The sequence below is a fragment of the Aegilops tauschii genome, chromosome 5 (genome assembly GCF_002575655.3).
Source record: "Aegilops tauschii subsp. strangulata cultivar AL8/78 chromosome 5, Aet v6.0, whole genome shotgun sequence".
Taxonomy (NCBI): domain Eukaryota; kingdom Viridiplantae; phylum Streptophyta; class Magnoliopsida; order Poales; family Poaceae; genus Aegilops; species Aegilops tauschii.
Genome location: NC_053039.3, coordinates 311534155 through 311549276, shown reverse-complemented (window position 1 = coordinate 311549276; position 15122 = coordinate 311534155). Strand labels below are relative to the sequence as shown.

The 15122-nt window shown below is 48.1% G+C and overlaps 1 protein-coding gene across 1 annotated transcript; it reads left to right on the top strand.

The window, feature by feature from the left end:
* Positions 1-13724: 13724 nt before the first annotated feature.
* LOC141022798 (probable LRR receptor-like serine/threonine-protein kinase At4g29180) lies at positions 13725-14508 on the top strand. Its single transcript, XM_073499065.1, has 2 exons — positions 13725-13797; positions 13958-14508. The coding sequence occupies exons 1-2, from the start codon at positions 13725-13727 to the stop codon at positions 14506-14508; spliced, it is 624 nt and encodes a 207-aa protein (XP_073355166.1).
* The last annotated feature ends 614 nt before the right edge of the window (positions 14509-15122 follow it).

Sequence of the window (15122 nt, the reverse complement as noted above, 5' to 3'; positions counted from 1 at the left end):
GAAGGTAACTCCTCAACCCAACAACCCAGCGTCCGTTGCAAAGGAACCATAAGCCGGGGTTTGATGCCTCTCAAGATCTCTTGATTGGCCCTCTCCGCTTGACCATTGGACTGGGGGTGAGCCACTGATGACACGTCAAGCCGGATGTGCTCACGTTGACAGAACTCCTTCATGGCACCCTTCGACAGAATGGTACCATTGTCTGTTATAATGCTGTGTGGAAAGCCAAACCGGAAGATCACCTTTTTGATGAATTGAACCGCCGTGGCTGCGTCACACTTGCTAACTGGCTCTGCCTCCACCCACTTCGTGAATTTATCAACCGCCACCAAAAGGTGGGTCTTCTTGTCCTTGGGCCTCTTGAAAGGCCCAACCATATCCAGCCCCCATGTTGCAAACGGCCAGGTGATTGGAATCATCCTCAATTCTTGAGCCGGTACATGAGCGTGCCTTGAGAATTTCTGGCAGCCATCACATCTTTTGACCAAGTCCTCGGCATCAGCATGAGCTGTCAACCAATAGAAACCATGATGAAATGCCTTGGCCACCAAAGACTTTGAACCGGCGTGGTGACCACAATCTCCTTCGTGGATCTCACGCAAAATTTCACGGCCTTCTTCAGGAGACACACAGCGTTGAAACGCCCCTGTCACACTGCAATGATGTAACTCTCCATTGATAATAGTCATGGACTTGGACCGCCGGATTATCTGCCTGGCCAGAGTCTCATCCTCTGGTAACTCGCCCCGGTTCATATACGCCAGATATGGAACCGTCCAATCCGGGATAACATGAAGAGCCGCCACCAACTGAGCTTCCAGATCAGGAATAGCCAAATCCTCTTCACCAGGGAGCTTGATGGACGGATTATGCAGAACATCCAGGAAGACATTAGGCGGAACCGGTTTACGTTGGGAACCCAGGCGGCTTAAAGCGTCCGCCGCCTCATTCTTCCGCCGGTCCACATGATCCACGTGATAACCTTTAAAGTGACCTGCAACAATATCCACCTCACGACGATATGCTGCCATGAGTGGGTCCTTGGAATCCCAAGTGCCGGACACTTGTTGAGCCACCAGATCTGAGTCACCGAAGCACTTAACTCGGCTTAGGTTCATCTCCTTAGCCATCCGAAGACCATGGAGTAGGGCATCATATTCAACTGCATTGTTAGTGCAAGGGAACATTAAACGGAGAACATAACAAAACTTATCACCTCGTGGGGAAGTTAATACGACTCCAGCCCCCGAGCCCTCCAATTGCCTGGACCCATCAAAATGAATAGTCCAATAAGTGTGATCCGGCTTCTCCTCTGGCGCTTGTAATTATGTCCAATCATTGATGAAATCCACAAGTGCCTGAGATTTGATCGCCATTCGGGGTGTGTATTTCAACCCGTGAGGCCCGAGCTCGATAGCCCACTTAGCAATCTGACCAGTTGCTTCCCTGTTCTGGATTATATCCCCCAGAGGAGCAGAACTGACCACCGTGATGGGATGACCTTGGAAATACTGCTTAAGCTTCCGGCTTGCCATGAAAACCCCATACACCAATTTTTGCCAATGCAGGTACCTCTGCTTGGACTCAATAAGTACCTCACTGATATAGTAAACCGGCCGCTGAACCGGATATTCCTTTCCTACCTCCTTGCGCTCCAAGACAATAGCCACACTAACAGCCTGAGCATTAGCTGCCACATATAACAACAATGGTTCTTTGTCCACTGGAGCAGCGAGAATCGGCGGATTAGCCAGCTGCCGCTTTAAGTCCTCAAATGCTTCATTAGCGGTGTCACTCCAGACGAAGTTATCCGTTTTCTTCAGCATCTGATATAAAGGGATGGCCTTCTCACCAAGGCGACTGACAAGCCGGCTCAACGCAGCAATCCGGCCTGCCAGGCGTTGAACATCATTGATACACTTCGGTTTAGCCAAGGAGGTGATGGCTTTGATCTTTTCCGGATTAGCTTCAATGCCCCTGTTAGACACCAAAAAGCCCAAGAGCTTGCCTGCATGTACACCAAAGACACACTTGGCCGGATTAAGCATCATTTTATAAACCCGCGGGTTATCAAAGGTTTCCTTCAAGTCATCAATCAATGTCTCCTTCTTCCTTGATTTTACCACAATATCATCCACATAGGCGTGAACATTGCGGCCGATCTGTTTATAAAGACAATTCTGCACACATCGTTCATAAGTCGCTTGGGCACTCTTGAGCCCAAAGGGCATGGACACATAGCAGAAGGCTCCAAAGGGAGTTATGAAGGCTGTCTTCTCCTGGTCCTTAACTGCCATTTTGATCTGATGATAACAAGAATATGCATCCAAAAAGCTTAAACGCTCGCAACCCGCCGTAGCATCAATAATTTGATCAATACGGGGAAGGGCAAAAGGATCTGCTGGACAAGCTTTGTTGAGATCTGTGTAGTCCACACACATACGCCAAGTGCCATTCTTCTTGAGGACCAGCACCGGATTAGCCAACCACTCAGGATGGAACACTTCAACGATAAATCCAGCCGCCAAGAGTCTGGCTACTTCTTCTCCAATAGCCTTGCGTCTTTCTTCATTGAACCGGCGGAGAAACTGCTTGACCGGTTTATACTTTGGATCAATATTGAGAGTGTGCTCAGCGAGTTCTCTCGGTACACCTGGCATGTCAGAAGGCTTCCACGCAAAGATGTTCCGATTCTCACGGATGAACTCGATGAGCGCGCTTTCCTATTTCGGATCCAAGTTAGCGCTGATGCTAAATTGCTTGGACGAATCGCCGGGCACGAAGTCAACAAGCTTAGTCTCATCAGCCGATTTGAATTTCAGGGCCGGATCATGCTCTGTAGTTGGTTTCTTTAATGAAGTCATATCTGTCGGATCAACATTTTCTTTGTAAAACTTCAACTCTTCTGTTGCACAAACCGACTCTGCATAAGCCGCATCACCTTCTTCACACTCCAGAGCGATCTTGCGGCTCCCATGCATGGTTATAGTTCCCTTGTGACCCGGCATCTTGAGCTGCAGATAGACATAACAAGGCCGTGCCATAAACTTAGCATAAGCTGGCCGTCCAAACAGGGCATGATACGGGATTTTGATTTTCACCACTTCAAAGGTCAAAGTTTCTGATCTTGAGTCATGCTCATCTCCAAAAGCCACCTCCAGAGCTATCTTACCAACAGGATATGCCGATTTACCAGGCACCACATCATGGAACACCGTATTGGACGGTTTAAGATTTTTATCTGTTAACCCCATGCGACGGAAAGTTTCATAATAAAGGATATTGATACTACTCCCTCCATCCATGAGTACCTTAGTGAACTTATAACCTCCCACCTGAGGTGCCACCACCAGAGCCAGATGACCCGGATTGTCAATCCGGGGTGGATGATCTTCTCTACTCCACACAATCGGCTGCTCGGACCAGCGCAAATAATGGGGCAGCACCGGTTCAACGGCATTCACCGCCCTTTTATGAAGCTTCTGATTGCGCTTGTCCAAGCTAGTGGTGAAGACATGATACTGTCCGCTATTCAACTGCATCGGGTTGCTCTGGTAACCCGACTGCTGCTGCTGCTGCTGCTGATTGCCCTGATGATTATAGCCACCTTGGTTACCCTGATTACTTTGATTGTTATGTCCACCCTGATTACCGTGGAAGCCTGAACCGGAATTTCCTCCACCATAACCCGGCCCATGAGACCCGGGGCCTGAACCGCCTCCTGGTCCATGATCATACCGGAAAGAATTAGAATTTTTGAACTCTTGCATGATGTAACAATCTTTCTAGAGGTGCGTGGACGGGATCTCCTTCGTCCCATGCTTTGGACAGGGCTGGTTCAACAGATAAGACAAACGGTCCGGATTAGGACTTGGCCCTCCACCGCGCTGGGGCAGTTTACTCTTATGCCTCTGGCCCTTGTCATGTGTATTAGTATTAGCCACAAAGTCTAAACCGTGGTCCGCCTTATGCTTGCCGCCGTTTCCATGACCCGCCGGGTTGTGGTGCTGCCCCTTGGCGTTGCCGCTTTTTTTTCCTTCCCTGTCTTATCATCGTTAGACTCGGGATCCTTGGTACTATCAGAGTCGACATACTTCACAAGTGCAGCCATGAGGGTTCCCATGTCATTACAATGACGTTTGAGCCATCCCAACTTCAACTTCAGGGGTTCAAACCGGCAATTGCCTTCCAATGTTAAAACTGCGGTGTCAGCGTTGATGCGGTCCGATGAATGCAAAATCTCCGAAACCCGGCGCACCCAATGGGTTGTTGATTCTCCTTCCTCCTGGACACAGGTAGCTAAGTCCACAATTGACATGGGCTGCTTGCATGTATCCTTGAAATTTTGAATAAACCGGGCTCTCAACTCGGCCCATGACCTGATAGAATTAGCCGGTAAGCTCTTTAGCCAAGTGCGGGCCGTCCCTTCTAGCATCATGGTGAAGTATTTCGCACATGCCGCATCATCCACATCCAGCATCTCCATGGCCATCTCATAGCTTTCGACCCATGTTTCAGGGGATAAATCGGCGGTGTAATTCGGCACCTTGCGCGGGCCCTTGAAATCCTTGGGCAGGCGCACATTGCGCAACGCCGGGACGACACACGGCACTCCCAAAGAACTAGAGGTAACTCCTGGTTCCACCAATGTGGTTGGACGAACCGGAGTAAGCTGACGGGCTTCATGCTGCGCCGCTAACTCGGCCTCTCTGCGTGCCCGAGCCCGGTCCACCACCTCCTGAGCATCACCAGCACCACCCGCCGGGTTATTGCCACGGGGCGGATCACGGTTCCGCGCATTGCTTGACACTGCCGGTTCATCCATACGCCTGCTGTAACTCCGGCTTGGACGGGGAGTGGAATGAATCCGATCGCAACTATATGAATAAGCCTCATGTTGAACCAAGGCTGTCTGAAGAAGCTCCTTAACCCGACGCGTCTCGACCGCCGCCGGAGAATCGCCTTCGATCGGGATGGCCGCCAGCCGTGAAGCGGCAGCGAAAATGTTGTCCATCGGGTTAGAGTAATGACCCGGTGGCGTGGGGACATGCGGTGTTATAATGTTGTTCTAACGAGGCGGATCCACCAAACGTGGCTGAACCGGCGCCCCTGTTCCAGGTGCCTCCACCCGGTTTACCACCGGCGGATTACTGGTCCCTGCTCCTGGGGTGTTAAAGAGATTTCTAGCGTCATAAACCGGCGGGAGGCGAGACCGGTACCTCCTCTTCAGGACGTCATTCGACGCACTCTGATCCAGCATAATCCGGTAAGCTTGTGCATCCAAACCGGCCCGCTCCGCGGCCATCCTGGTATCCTCAGCTGCTAAGTCAGCTTTGGCCTAGGTGATCTGATCTTTCACTTTCGTGATTTCCGCATTGTGTGCATCCTGATCCGCCGGGTTAACCTCCGCCATCAGTGTTGCCAACGCGTCAAACAAATCAGGTAGAACCTGAGCTGGCGGTCGCACAGGGCCTCCTGCCCCGGCCGCTGTTGACGCTGTCGATCCGGAAATCATCGCCGCTGCGGTCGAAGAGTGGAGCGCCGGTTGCATACCGGCCATGAAGATCGCAACCCGGTTTGGCGGATCAAAGGGGTCCGGAATACTGTCGCCATCGGAACAGCCCCCAATCCGGCCATCTTGTAACTGATATAACGACTCGGTCTCTCCGGTCAATGACTCGTCGCTGGAATAAATGACGGTCTCACCGCCAGATTCCGATCTATCCTCAGATTCCCCTCCATGGATAACTCCCACGAAGGCACGCTTCATGACAGGCTTGACCCGGGCAGATCTCGCACGCTGAGCCATTTCGACGAGGTCGGTGCAGATGTCCGGCTCAGGGCCTGGTTCGCCGATCTTGCCAATGAAAATGTGTATGCCACCAAAGGTGACCCGGTACCCATACTCGATTGAGCCGGCCTCGAGGCCCCAGCCTGCATCGTCGATTTAAAGCTTGTCGCGACGACTCTTGGTCATCCGGCCCACAGCGTAACCCTTGAGTCCTTCGAAGTTGCCCTCCAAGAACTTGAAACCATCATGCGATAGCCCCACGGTGGGCGCCAACTATCATGGTTTTGTCACGGCAGATGTCCTAGAAAAACGACTCGGGTTAACTTAAAGGGGTTAAAGCGGACAAGGGACGCAAGAGAGTTTTATACTAGTTCGGCCCCTTACGATGAAGGTAAAAGCCTACGTCTAGTTGTGATGGAATTGCTGGGGTTTCGATGACCAGGGAGCGAATACGCTTTGCCCGAGTCTTGAGTTGTTGTCTGTTGTCCTTGAACCGCCGCCGGGTCGTCCCCTTATATACATGGATTGACGCCCGTCGGTTTACAAAATCCCAAGGCCGACTCATAATCGTGTCCGGCTCGGTCTCTGCTATTTCTATCTTACAACACAAGTTTACATATCAATGCCGGTTTATGTCTACAGGCCTTAAACCGGCTTTGGGCCCTGGGCCTTCATAAAGAGTCACCGTCTGTCTTCATGGACTTTAGATACGAATGAACTACTTATGGGGTTAACCCGGCCTCTCCTGGCCGGTTTACGCCCAGTGGTAATATCGCCAACAAAGAGTATTAGAGACCTCTGATCGGCGTTTCCGAACCGGAGTGTTCGGTAAACCGGCAGAGGTAACTACCTGGCCGCTGTGCCGGGTTGTGCAGCGAGCTTCGTGTTGCTGCGTCTTCAAAAGAAAGTTTGGGTCCAAGTGAGCAAGAGGGTGAGAAAATTTTACTTTCTGGTTTGCTCGACGGATTTTTGATGTTGGCAGAGGATCTAAATCGGAGGAAAGAATAATTACCTCAACGTCCTCAGCTTGACTGCCTTCAGCGTCGTCCTGATAATAGTCGTTGTCAATGAGATGTATGAAAAATGAACCAAGAGAATCAAGTTCTACCTCGGAGTCCGGATTAGCCTCATCGGAATTTGCAGTTGGCTCGGAAGACACGGTGGTCCTTTTCTTGGCAGGTTTTTTAACAACCTTGGTCTTCGGGCGAAGTGGTTTTGCCGGTTTATCTTGTGGTTTTTTTTCCAAAACGGATCATCGCCCTGACAAAGATGACAAGATTTTCAGAGAATATTTGAAAGAAGCGAATTAAAACAAAGGCAAGTTATGTGACCCTTACCTTTGGAGGTTTGTTGGAAACACAGAAGGGACTTAATCCGGTCTGGCTACAGACAGCCTCCGGTTCATTCAGCATCTTCTTCACAACCTCAGTAACTTCAGCATCTGTAAGCTGGATATCAATGTGTCGTTGAGGGTCCTTCAAGCTCCCGGTATATTCACACATTAAACCGGGTCGTCGGCTTAAGGGTAATATGCTCCAAGTTATCCAACAGCGAGCAAAATCAACACCTGTTAAACCGTTCGCCATAAAGGCTCTAAGCTTTGACAGTTGTGGAGCATAATTGGCCCTTTCCTTTGCAGTCAATCTCTGAGGAAAGGGATGTGTATTGCTGAGATGGTGAGGGCGGTAACCCGGCAAGGGATTTTCATTAGTTGGAGATGTATCTTTGCAGTAAAACCAAGTCTGGTTCCACTCCTTGGGGTGACTGTGACGCTTGGCGTGAGGGAAGCTGACCTCCTTCCTCTTTTGAACCGCCATTCCGCCGAGCTCAGTATTGGGTCCATCTGTGAACTCTGTGCGACGGTTTAGGTGGAAGAAGTCCCTAAACAATTCAACTGTGGGCTCCTCTTGAAGATAAGCCTCACAAAAGACTTGGAAATGGCAGATGTTGGACACGGAGTTTGGACCGATGTCCTGAGGGTGAAGTTGAAAACTGGCAAGCACATCTCGGAAGAATTTTGAACCGGGCGGGCTAAAGCCTCGACCTAAATGATCAACAAAAACGACCACTTCTCCGTCCTTGGGTTCAGGAGAATTTTCCGTACCAGGGGCCCTCCAGTGGATGACCTCTTTCTTGGCTAAGGCACCAGTTGCGACACATCTGCTCAACTGTTCTTCAGTGACTCGGGAAGGAGCCCAGTTGCACTCGTAGACTTGTTTGGCCATTTCAATGACAAGCTGAGACATAATTATTGCCGGTTTAAGATTCACAATTGACAACTATGAAGCGATGCGAGGATGTATGCATATTGTTAAACCGGGGTTTGTTATTGGTAAACCGGAGTCTGACAATGGAGACAGTACAATGACGAATGCTTTGGCGGTTCAACAGGGGACTAATGGTATCTACTGGGTCATCATTTTTTCTACGGGATTAAACCGCCTAATCTGGTATTGAAGATACAAGTCTAAAGATGCGTACGTGAAGGAAAAACAAGTTTTACAGCTTGGCATGGTAATTTCAGATCTACCGTGCGTTGGAAAATCAAAATATATTCTGACCTAATTTCAAGTGCTTGAAGAGTTCAGTAAGTTCGGATGAGTTTTATATAAGGCAGATGCCCTAAAAAGGAGTTTAAACTACAAGGGCACTGGAAAATATCAGATCTAACTAGTCATTGGTATTACTGAAGAGGAACAAGGAAGAACAGCTCCAAGACCTTCGAAGAACTACGAAGAACACTGAACCCTAATGGTGGATCTCGAGTGAGGAGAAGAGGAACTTACTGGTGCTGAGGAAGAAGCGGAAGATCGACGCGTTTCTCTGGTGCGGTCAGGTTGATGCAGCGGCCGTTGTTGAGGCAGAGGCGAAGGTCGACGGCGGCGGCAGAGCTCGAAGGTTGGATGGCACGAGGAAGAAGAAGATGCGAAGAGGCACGGGGGGAAAGTGAAAAGGACTCCTCGGCCTTATTTATAAGGTGAATGGATAAGTGGCAGGCGCGAGAATCGAGGAGCCTGAAAAATGGGATATGTGACAGCTTTATTGCCTCGATTGTCGGAGGCCCATTAATAAAGGTGGGTTATGCGCAGTTCTTAATAACAGATGACGTCATGGCGATTTATCATGGTCTTGGAAAGTGACGTCAAGGCGGTTTGCAAGATTTCTGTGAAGATAATGATGCGTTGAGGATTGACATGAACCAGTTCAAATCAATCTGGGGCCTAATGTTGGGGATATTACTACTGGGTGTAAACCGGCCAGGAGAGGCCGGGTTAACCCCATAATGGTTCACTATATCTAAAGCCCATGAAGACAAAGACGGTGACGATTTATGAAGGCCCAGGGCCCAAAGCCAGTTTAAGGCCTGTAGACATAAACCGGCATTGATACGTAAACTTGTGTTGTAAGATAGAAAGAGCATAGACCGAGCCGGACACGTTTATGAGCCGGCCTCGGGATTCTGTAAACCGACGGGCGTCAACCCATGTATATAAGGGGACGACCCGGCGGCGGTTTAAGAGTACAGACAACAAATCGAGACTCAGGCAAAGCGTATTCGCTTCCTGGTCATCGAAACCCTAGCAATTCCACAACAACTGGATTAGGCTTTTACCTTCACCGCAAGGGGCCGAACCAGTATAAACTCTCTGTGTCCCTTGTCCGCTTTAACCCCTTCAAGCTAACCCGTAGCGATGGCTCCACGACTAAGTCCTTTCCTTAGGACATCTGCCGTGACAAAACCACGACACCCCCCTTTCCTTCCTCCTCTCTCCTTCCCTTCCCCCTTCTCCTACTCCTACTAGGAAAGAAGGAGTCCTACTCCCGGTGGGAGTAGGACTCCCCCCTTGGCGCGCCCTCCTCCTGCCCCCCCCCCTAGCTCCTTTATATACGGGGGCGGGGGGCACCCCAAGACACAACAATTGATCATTGATCTCTTAGCTGTGTGCGGTGCCCCCCTCCATCATAATCCACCTCGGTCATATAGTAGCGGTGCTTAGGCGAAGCCCTGCGTCGGTAGCATCATCATCACCGTCACCACGCCGTCGTGCTGACGAAGCTCTTCCCGGAAGCTCTACTGGATCGTGAGTTCGCGGGACGTCACCGAGCTGGACGTGTGCTGAACGCGGAGGTGCCGTACGTTCGGTGCTGAGGATCGGTCGATCGTGAAGACGTACGACTACATCAACCGCGTTGTTATAACGCTTCCGCTTACGGTCTACGAGGGTACGTAGACGACACTCTCCCCTCTCGTTGCTATGCATCACCATGATCTTGCGTGCGCGTAGGAAATTTTTTGAAATTACTACGTTCCCCAACACTAAGCACATTGAGCTGGACATTCACTTTGTGCGCGAGCAGGTGGCCCTTGGACGTATTTGGATCCTCCATGTTCCGACTGCACAACAATTCGCCGATGTGATGACTAAGGGACTGCCGCCACCTTCGAGGAGTTTCGTTCTGGTCTCTGCGTCTTCGGCGCCGCTTCGACTGCGCGGGGGGGGGGGGGGGGGGGGGGGGGGGTTGAATATATTGTGTACGTGTATATTGTGTCTTGGGCCCACCTCCTAGTTCATATGTATAGTTGAGGTTGTGGCCCCCCTCTGTACTCATATATATATGTGCCTGGTGCACCGATTAATGCATTGTGTTTGCACAGCCTATACTTCTCGTTCTACAAACTTGATTCAGTGTTGCTACCTTTGAATTTCATATTGTTTTTGTTTTCATCTGCTGCTTTCACGAGTAGTATTTTTTTCATTTTGAGTTTTGTGATTACAAGGCTACAAGTTGTTTCATTTGGTCCTCGGCTGAAGATGGATGCAACGTCCGAAAACGGTGGTTGGTGACCTTTGTTTGTAGCCTGCCTCGTGTTAGTTCTTTTTTTTTTTGAGAAACACCGATGACAACGTAGACGCATACGCACACCAACACACGCCCGCAATCATTAACTCACACAATGCTGGTTGAATTTGCGGAGCTTTAAGATTAAGGAAGTCACCACAAATGCCTCACTATCAACAGAAACGGCACCTTCGATAGAAATAATCTCTATTAATGAGACACCAAAGTGTCGCTATCAACCTTAATAATCTGTATTACTGTATTGCAGGTTGAGGCACTAAAAGAAAGTATACAGTGTGTTGTAGAGGTCACATGTCGACCAGTTCCGTGAGAGCGAGGTTATTGTCTTAATGCCATTCATTCATCATTCCTTCTCCCCTCTTATTGGAGAAGAACTAGTCAGTCAACGCCAATGCTCGCGCCTTGAAGCCCCGAACAACAGTACTTGGTAATATCAGTGCTTAAACTTGCCACCGATGTTCACTTTAGTGCCTGAAGTTGAAAAATACACCGAACTGGTTTCAAAACTTGGCACGAGCGTGCAAATACAGTGCTAATCCTATTAATAGACGTGTTTTTACGCTGATGTGGCACCGTAGTTCGCTTAGCATGCACAGACAACCTCGCCCTAGGAAAGAACCAGTATGTCATACGTTTTCTCGTTTCTGTTAATGAAAACAGATCCTTTTTCTTAGAATAATGAAAACATTTCCTATTTTTTTAGATAAGAAAGAAGAGACACGTACGTGGGTTTTAATCGGCTCAGCAGTGCAGCCCAGTTTGCGCATCTTAGTTTCATTTAGAAATTTGTAAAAAAGTTTGTAAATTATAATCACAGTAATAAAAATATTCACATATTTGTTTTAAACGTACCATATAAATAAAATGGTATTTCTGATTATAAAAATGGCTGTACAATTTAGAATTATATAAATATTTTCTATACTACAATTCATGAATATTATTTTAACTACATAAACCTTTTAATAGTTACATGTACATTTTTACAATTCATATTGTTTAAGAATTTTTCAACAATGTAAAATGTTCATAAATATCCAAAATTTAAAATTTCAGTTTATGAAAAATATTCACTACTGACTATGTTTTAATTATATTTTTTTTGAATATATGACATGATGAAAGTTATACACATGTTTCTCGCAAAAAAAGAAATTTATACATGTCTGAATATTAATAAAAATGTTTCTACCTATAACATTTTTTTTTCATTTAAGCATAAGCCAAGCATGCATAATCTTTTGGAATTTACTAAAAAATTAAGTTTTTTATAATTATTTTTGCATATACTAAACAATTTAGAAAATTTATTTACGAAAAGCTTTAACTATAAATCACATGTAAATTGCTGACTATTTTTTTAAATTACATGAACATTTTAGTTATTTAATTTATATGTATTTATAAAAAATTTGAAGCACAAAAATTTGAAATGTATTTTTATTACTGTGATTATAATATACAAATTTTTTTACAAATTTCTAAATCAAACTAACATGCGCAAATGGGGCTGCACTGCAGCAGGCCATTAAAACCCACGAACGTGTTTCTTTATCTAACAAAATAGGAAATGTTTTCATTATTCTAAAAAAAGATCTGTTTTCATTAACATGCACGAGAAAACGTATGGCGTACTGGCCAGTAGTTCCAGTTTGCTAGGGCGAGGTTGTCTGTGCATGCTAAGCGAACTACGGTGCCACGTCAGCGTAAAAACGTCTACTAATGGGATTAGCACTGTATTTGTACGCTCGTGCCAAGTTTTGAAACCAGTTCGGTGTATTTTTCAACTTCAGGCACTAAAGTGAACATCGGTGGCAAGTTTAAGCACCACCTGTGATATTACCTCTAAAAATATGTATGTCAACTATATCGCACCAATCTAAATCTTCAAAAGTACTGTTGCTTATTAAGGTTGTTGTTTGCACTATGGGCGGGCGATCCATTAGGCGAAAGCCCTAGAGATGCCTCCCTCCCTCCCTTGTCTCTTTGCTTGCCGTCCCCCATGGATCTTGCCACGACGGCCGTGGCCCGAGCCTTGAATACGCTATACATGTGGCGTGCGGCCTGCCATAACAAAAAGGTTCTATAGGGTCACTTCTATTGGAACGGGTTTCATTCAATGGCGTCGACTTCGATCACGGCGGACGATGGAGACGTCTATGATGTCATTCCCTTCTCGAAGTATCGTTGTTGCAGGTCGTGGCACCCCACTCGTGATGCTCCAGAGAAAACCTAGATCTGCATCTATCGAATCGGACGATGATGGTACCTTTGATGCCGTTGTCCCTCCTGAGGGCATCGTTTTGGAGCAAGTGCTAGTTGGACGGGACAAGCGGAAGAGCGGTGTCTCATCCACTGCAAGGCCGGCGGCGGATCCCGGTGGCATGGTGCTGCGGAGGTTCGGCAACGGGCGCATGTGGACATATTCGTGTAGGATGGTGGAGTTGTCTGGCGTCGTGGTGCCGTCGACGGCAGGCCAGGCAAGGTCGACGGGTCAGTTGCTGCTCTGGAGATGGACCAGTGGAAGATGGTGGCGGCAACCTTTGAGAGCGTCGGTCCGGTATGGGACCCAGTCCCGGTATGTGGCTGGGCTGGGGCATCCGGTTTTAGATGTTAGGGTTTGGTGCGATGTCCGTTTGATATTAGGCCTGAATATTCGGCACACCTTCTTCAATGCACTAGGAGTAGCAACAGGTGTTGCCTAGATGATGGCTTAAGACTCACTGATGTATTACTTTGTATGGTCTCTGTGAATAATTAATAAGATGGCCGCATGCATCGTCCAGATGCAGAGGCCGGGGGTTTATCCTCCCTTTTAAAAAAAATTGTTTTTCTTCTCCTCTCGGATAGAAGCTAACCTGATTTTATGTCACTCTCACTTGTGTTTAGTGGAGCGAGGATATATATCATCAATCTCCTAAAAAATCATCTCCAACTTGCGCTTAGGTCCTAACCCTAAGGCTGGTGAGACGGGTTACTGTGTGCAGCTAATGCTAACCCCTGAGGCATTGCCCTCTCGCCGTGCCACTGCATTGCATGCGGTGTAGTTATCAACTGAGCTGTTTTCTCGATGGTGCTGTTTCCTTTCCTTGGTGCATTCGTCTTGGCAGCCACAGCAGTTCATGTCGCCGGTCAGCAAGAAGGTTGGTTTCTAACCTCAAGGACGTACATCGATCGTATCCGTCCATGCATGTGCCCATACAACACTGAAACGCTCGTGCTGATATTTTGCCACGAAGTACGCCGGCTTTGATCGATAATTTATCTTTTTTCGTCCTTGTTGTGCTACGTGCGATCAATCAGGTTTTCTGAGCATCGACTGCGGCCTGGATGCCAGATTCAGCGGGCGCAAGGACACCTACACAAACATCGCCTACATCTCTGACAGTCCGTACGTGGACGGCGGGGAGAACCACAGGGTGGCCGCCGACCAGGAGAGCTCTACTAACGACGTCTCCCTGCTAACGCTGAGGAGCTTCCCGTCCGGCCTACGGAATTGCTACACGCTCCCCACGGAGAGCGGTGCCAAATATCTGGTCCGGATGGAGTTCTTCCACGGCAGATACGACGGCAAGAGCAGCCCCTTGTCGCTGCAGTTCGACCTGCACCTGGGCACCAACTACTGGGACACGGTCACGCTCCAAGACACGACCGACGACTGGTGGTCCGAGGCAATATTCGTCGCGTGGTCCAGCTGGGTGCCGGTGTGCCTGCTGAATACCGGCACCGGCACGCCGTTCGTCAACACGGTGGAGTTGAGGCCGCTCGGGGCCTCGCTTTACCCGGACGTCACCATCGACGAGTCCATATCCATGTATCGAAGGGCGAATATGGGGGGAAATTTTACCCTGTAGGTATGAAGCTAGCTCTGGTTTTGTGATGCTACGTACTCTCCCCATCCACATATATATGACTTAATACATTTTTCGAGGTAGCCTTTTATCAATAATAAATTTATTAATATATAAGATGTACTCCCTTCGTCCAGAACTACTTATCGAAGAAACGAATGTATCTATACGTATTTTAATTTTAGATACATTCATTTTTATCCATTTCTGCGACAAGTAATACCGCATGAAGGGATATAAAAATCATATCATTAGAAACTTCTTTCACGTATGAATTTGATGGTATGCTTTATGTAACTTGCATGTTATATATTATTACGCTAACCCATAGTCAAAGTTTTTCTTTTTTGCGAGTAACCCAGTCTAAGTTAACTTTGAAAAACGTATTAGAGCAACTCCAACGCAGTGACCTAAACGGATATGAATTTCGTTTGTTTTTTGTCCGTTTGGGTCATCTGTCCGCCAAAGGGATGTGCAGCGAACACGCCCGGATACTGGATGCACCCAACGCGCCCCGTGCTTGCCCTGCTGCTCGCTGCTCTGTTTGCTGCTGTGTTGCTGCCGCTCTAGTAGCTGCCCGCTACTTGCTGCATGCCGAGGCGCCCACTGCTTGCTGC

Excerpts from the sequence above, each read along its gene's own strand:
- LOC141022798 (XM_073499065.1), top strand. The coding sequence starts at position 13,725 with ATGGTGCTGTTTCCTTTCCTTGGTGCATTCGTCTTGGCAGCCACAGCA. Across the intron at positions 13,798-13,957 it reads TGTCGCCGGTCAGCAAGAAG|GTTTTCTGAGCATCGACTGC; the intron begins GTTGGTTTCTAA and ends GCGATCAATCAG.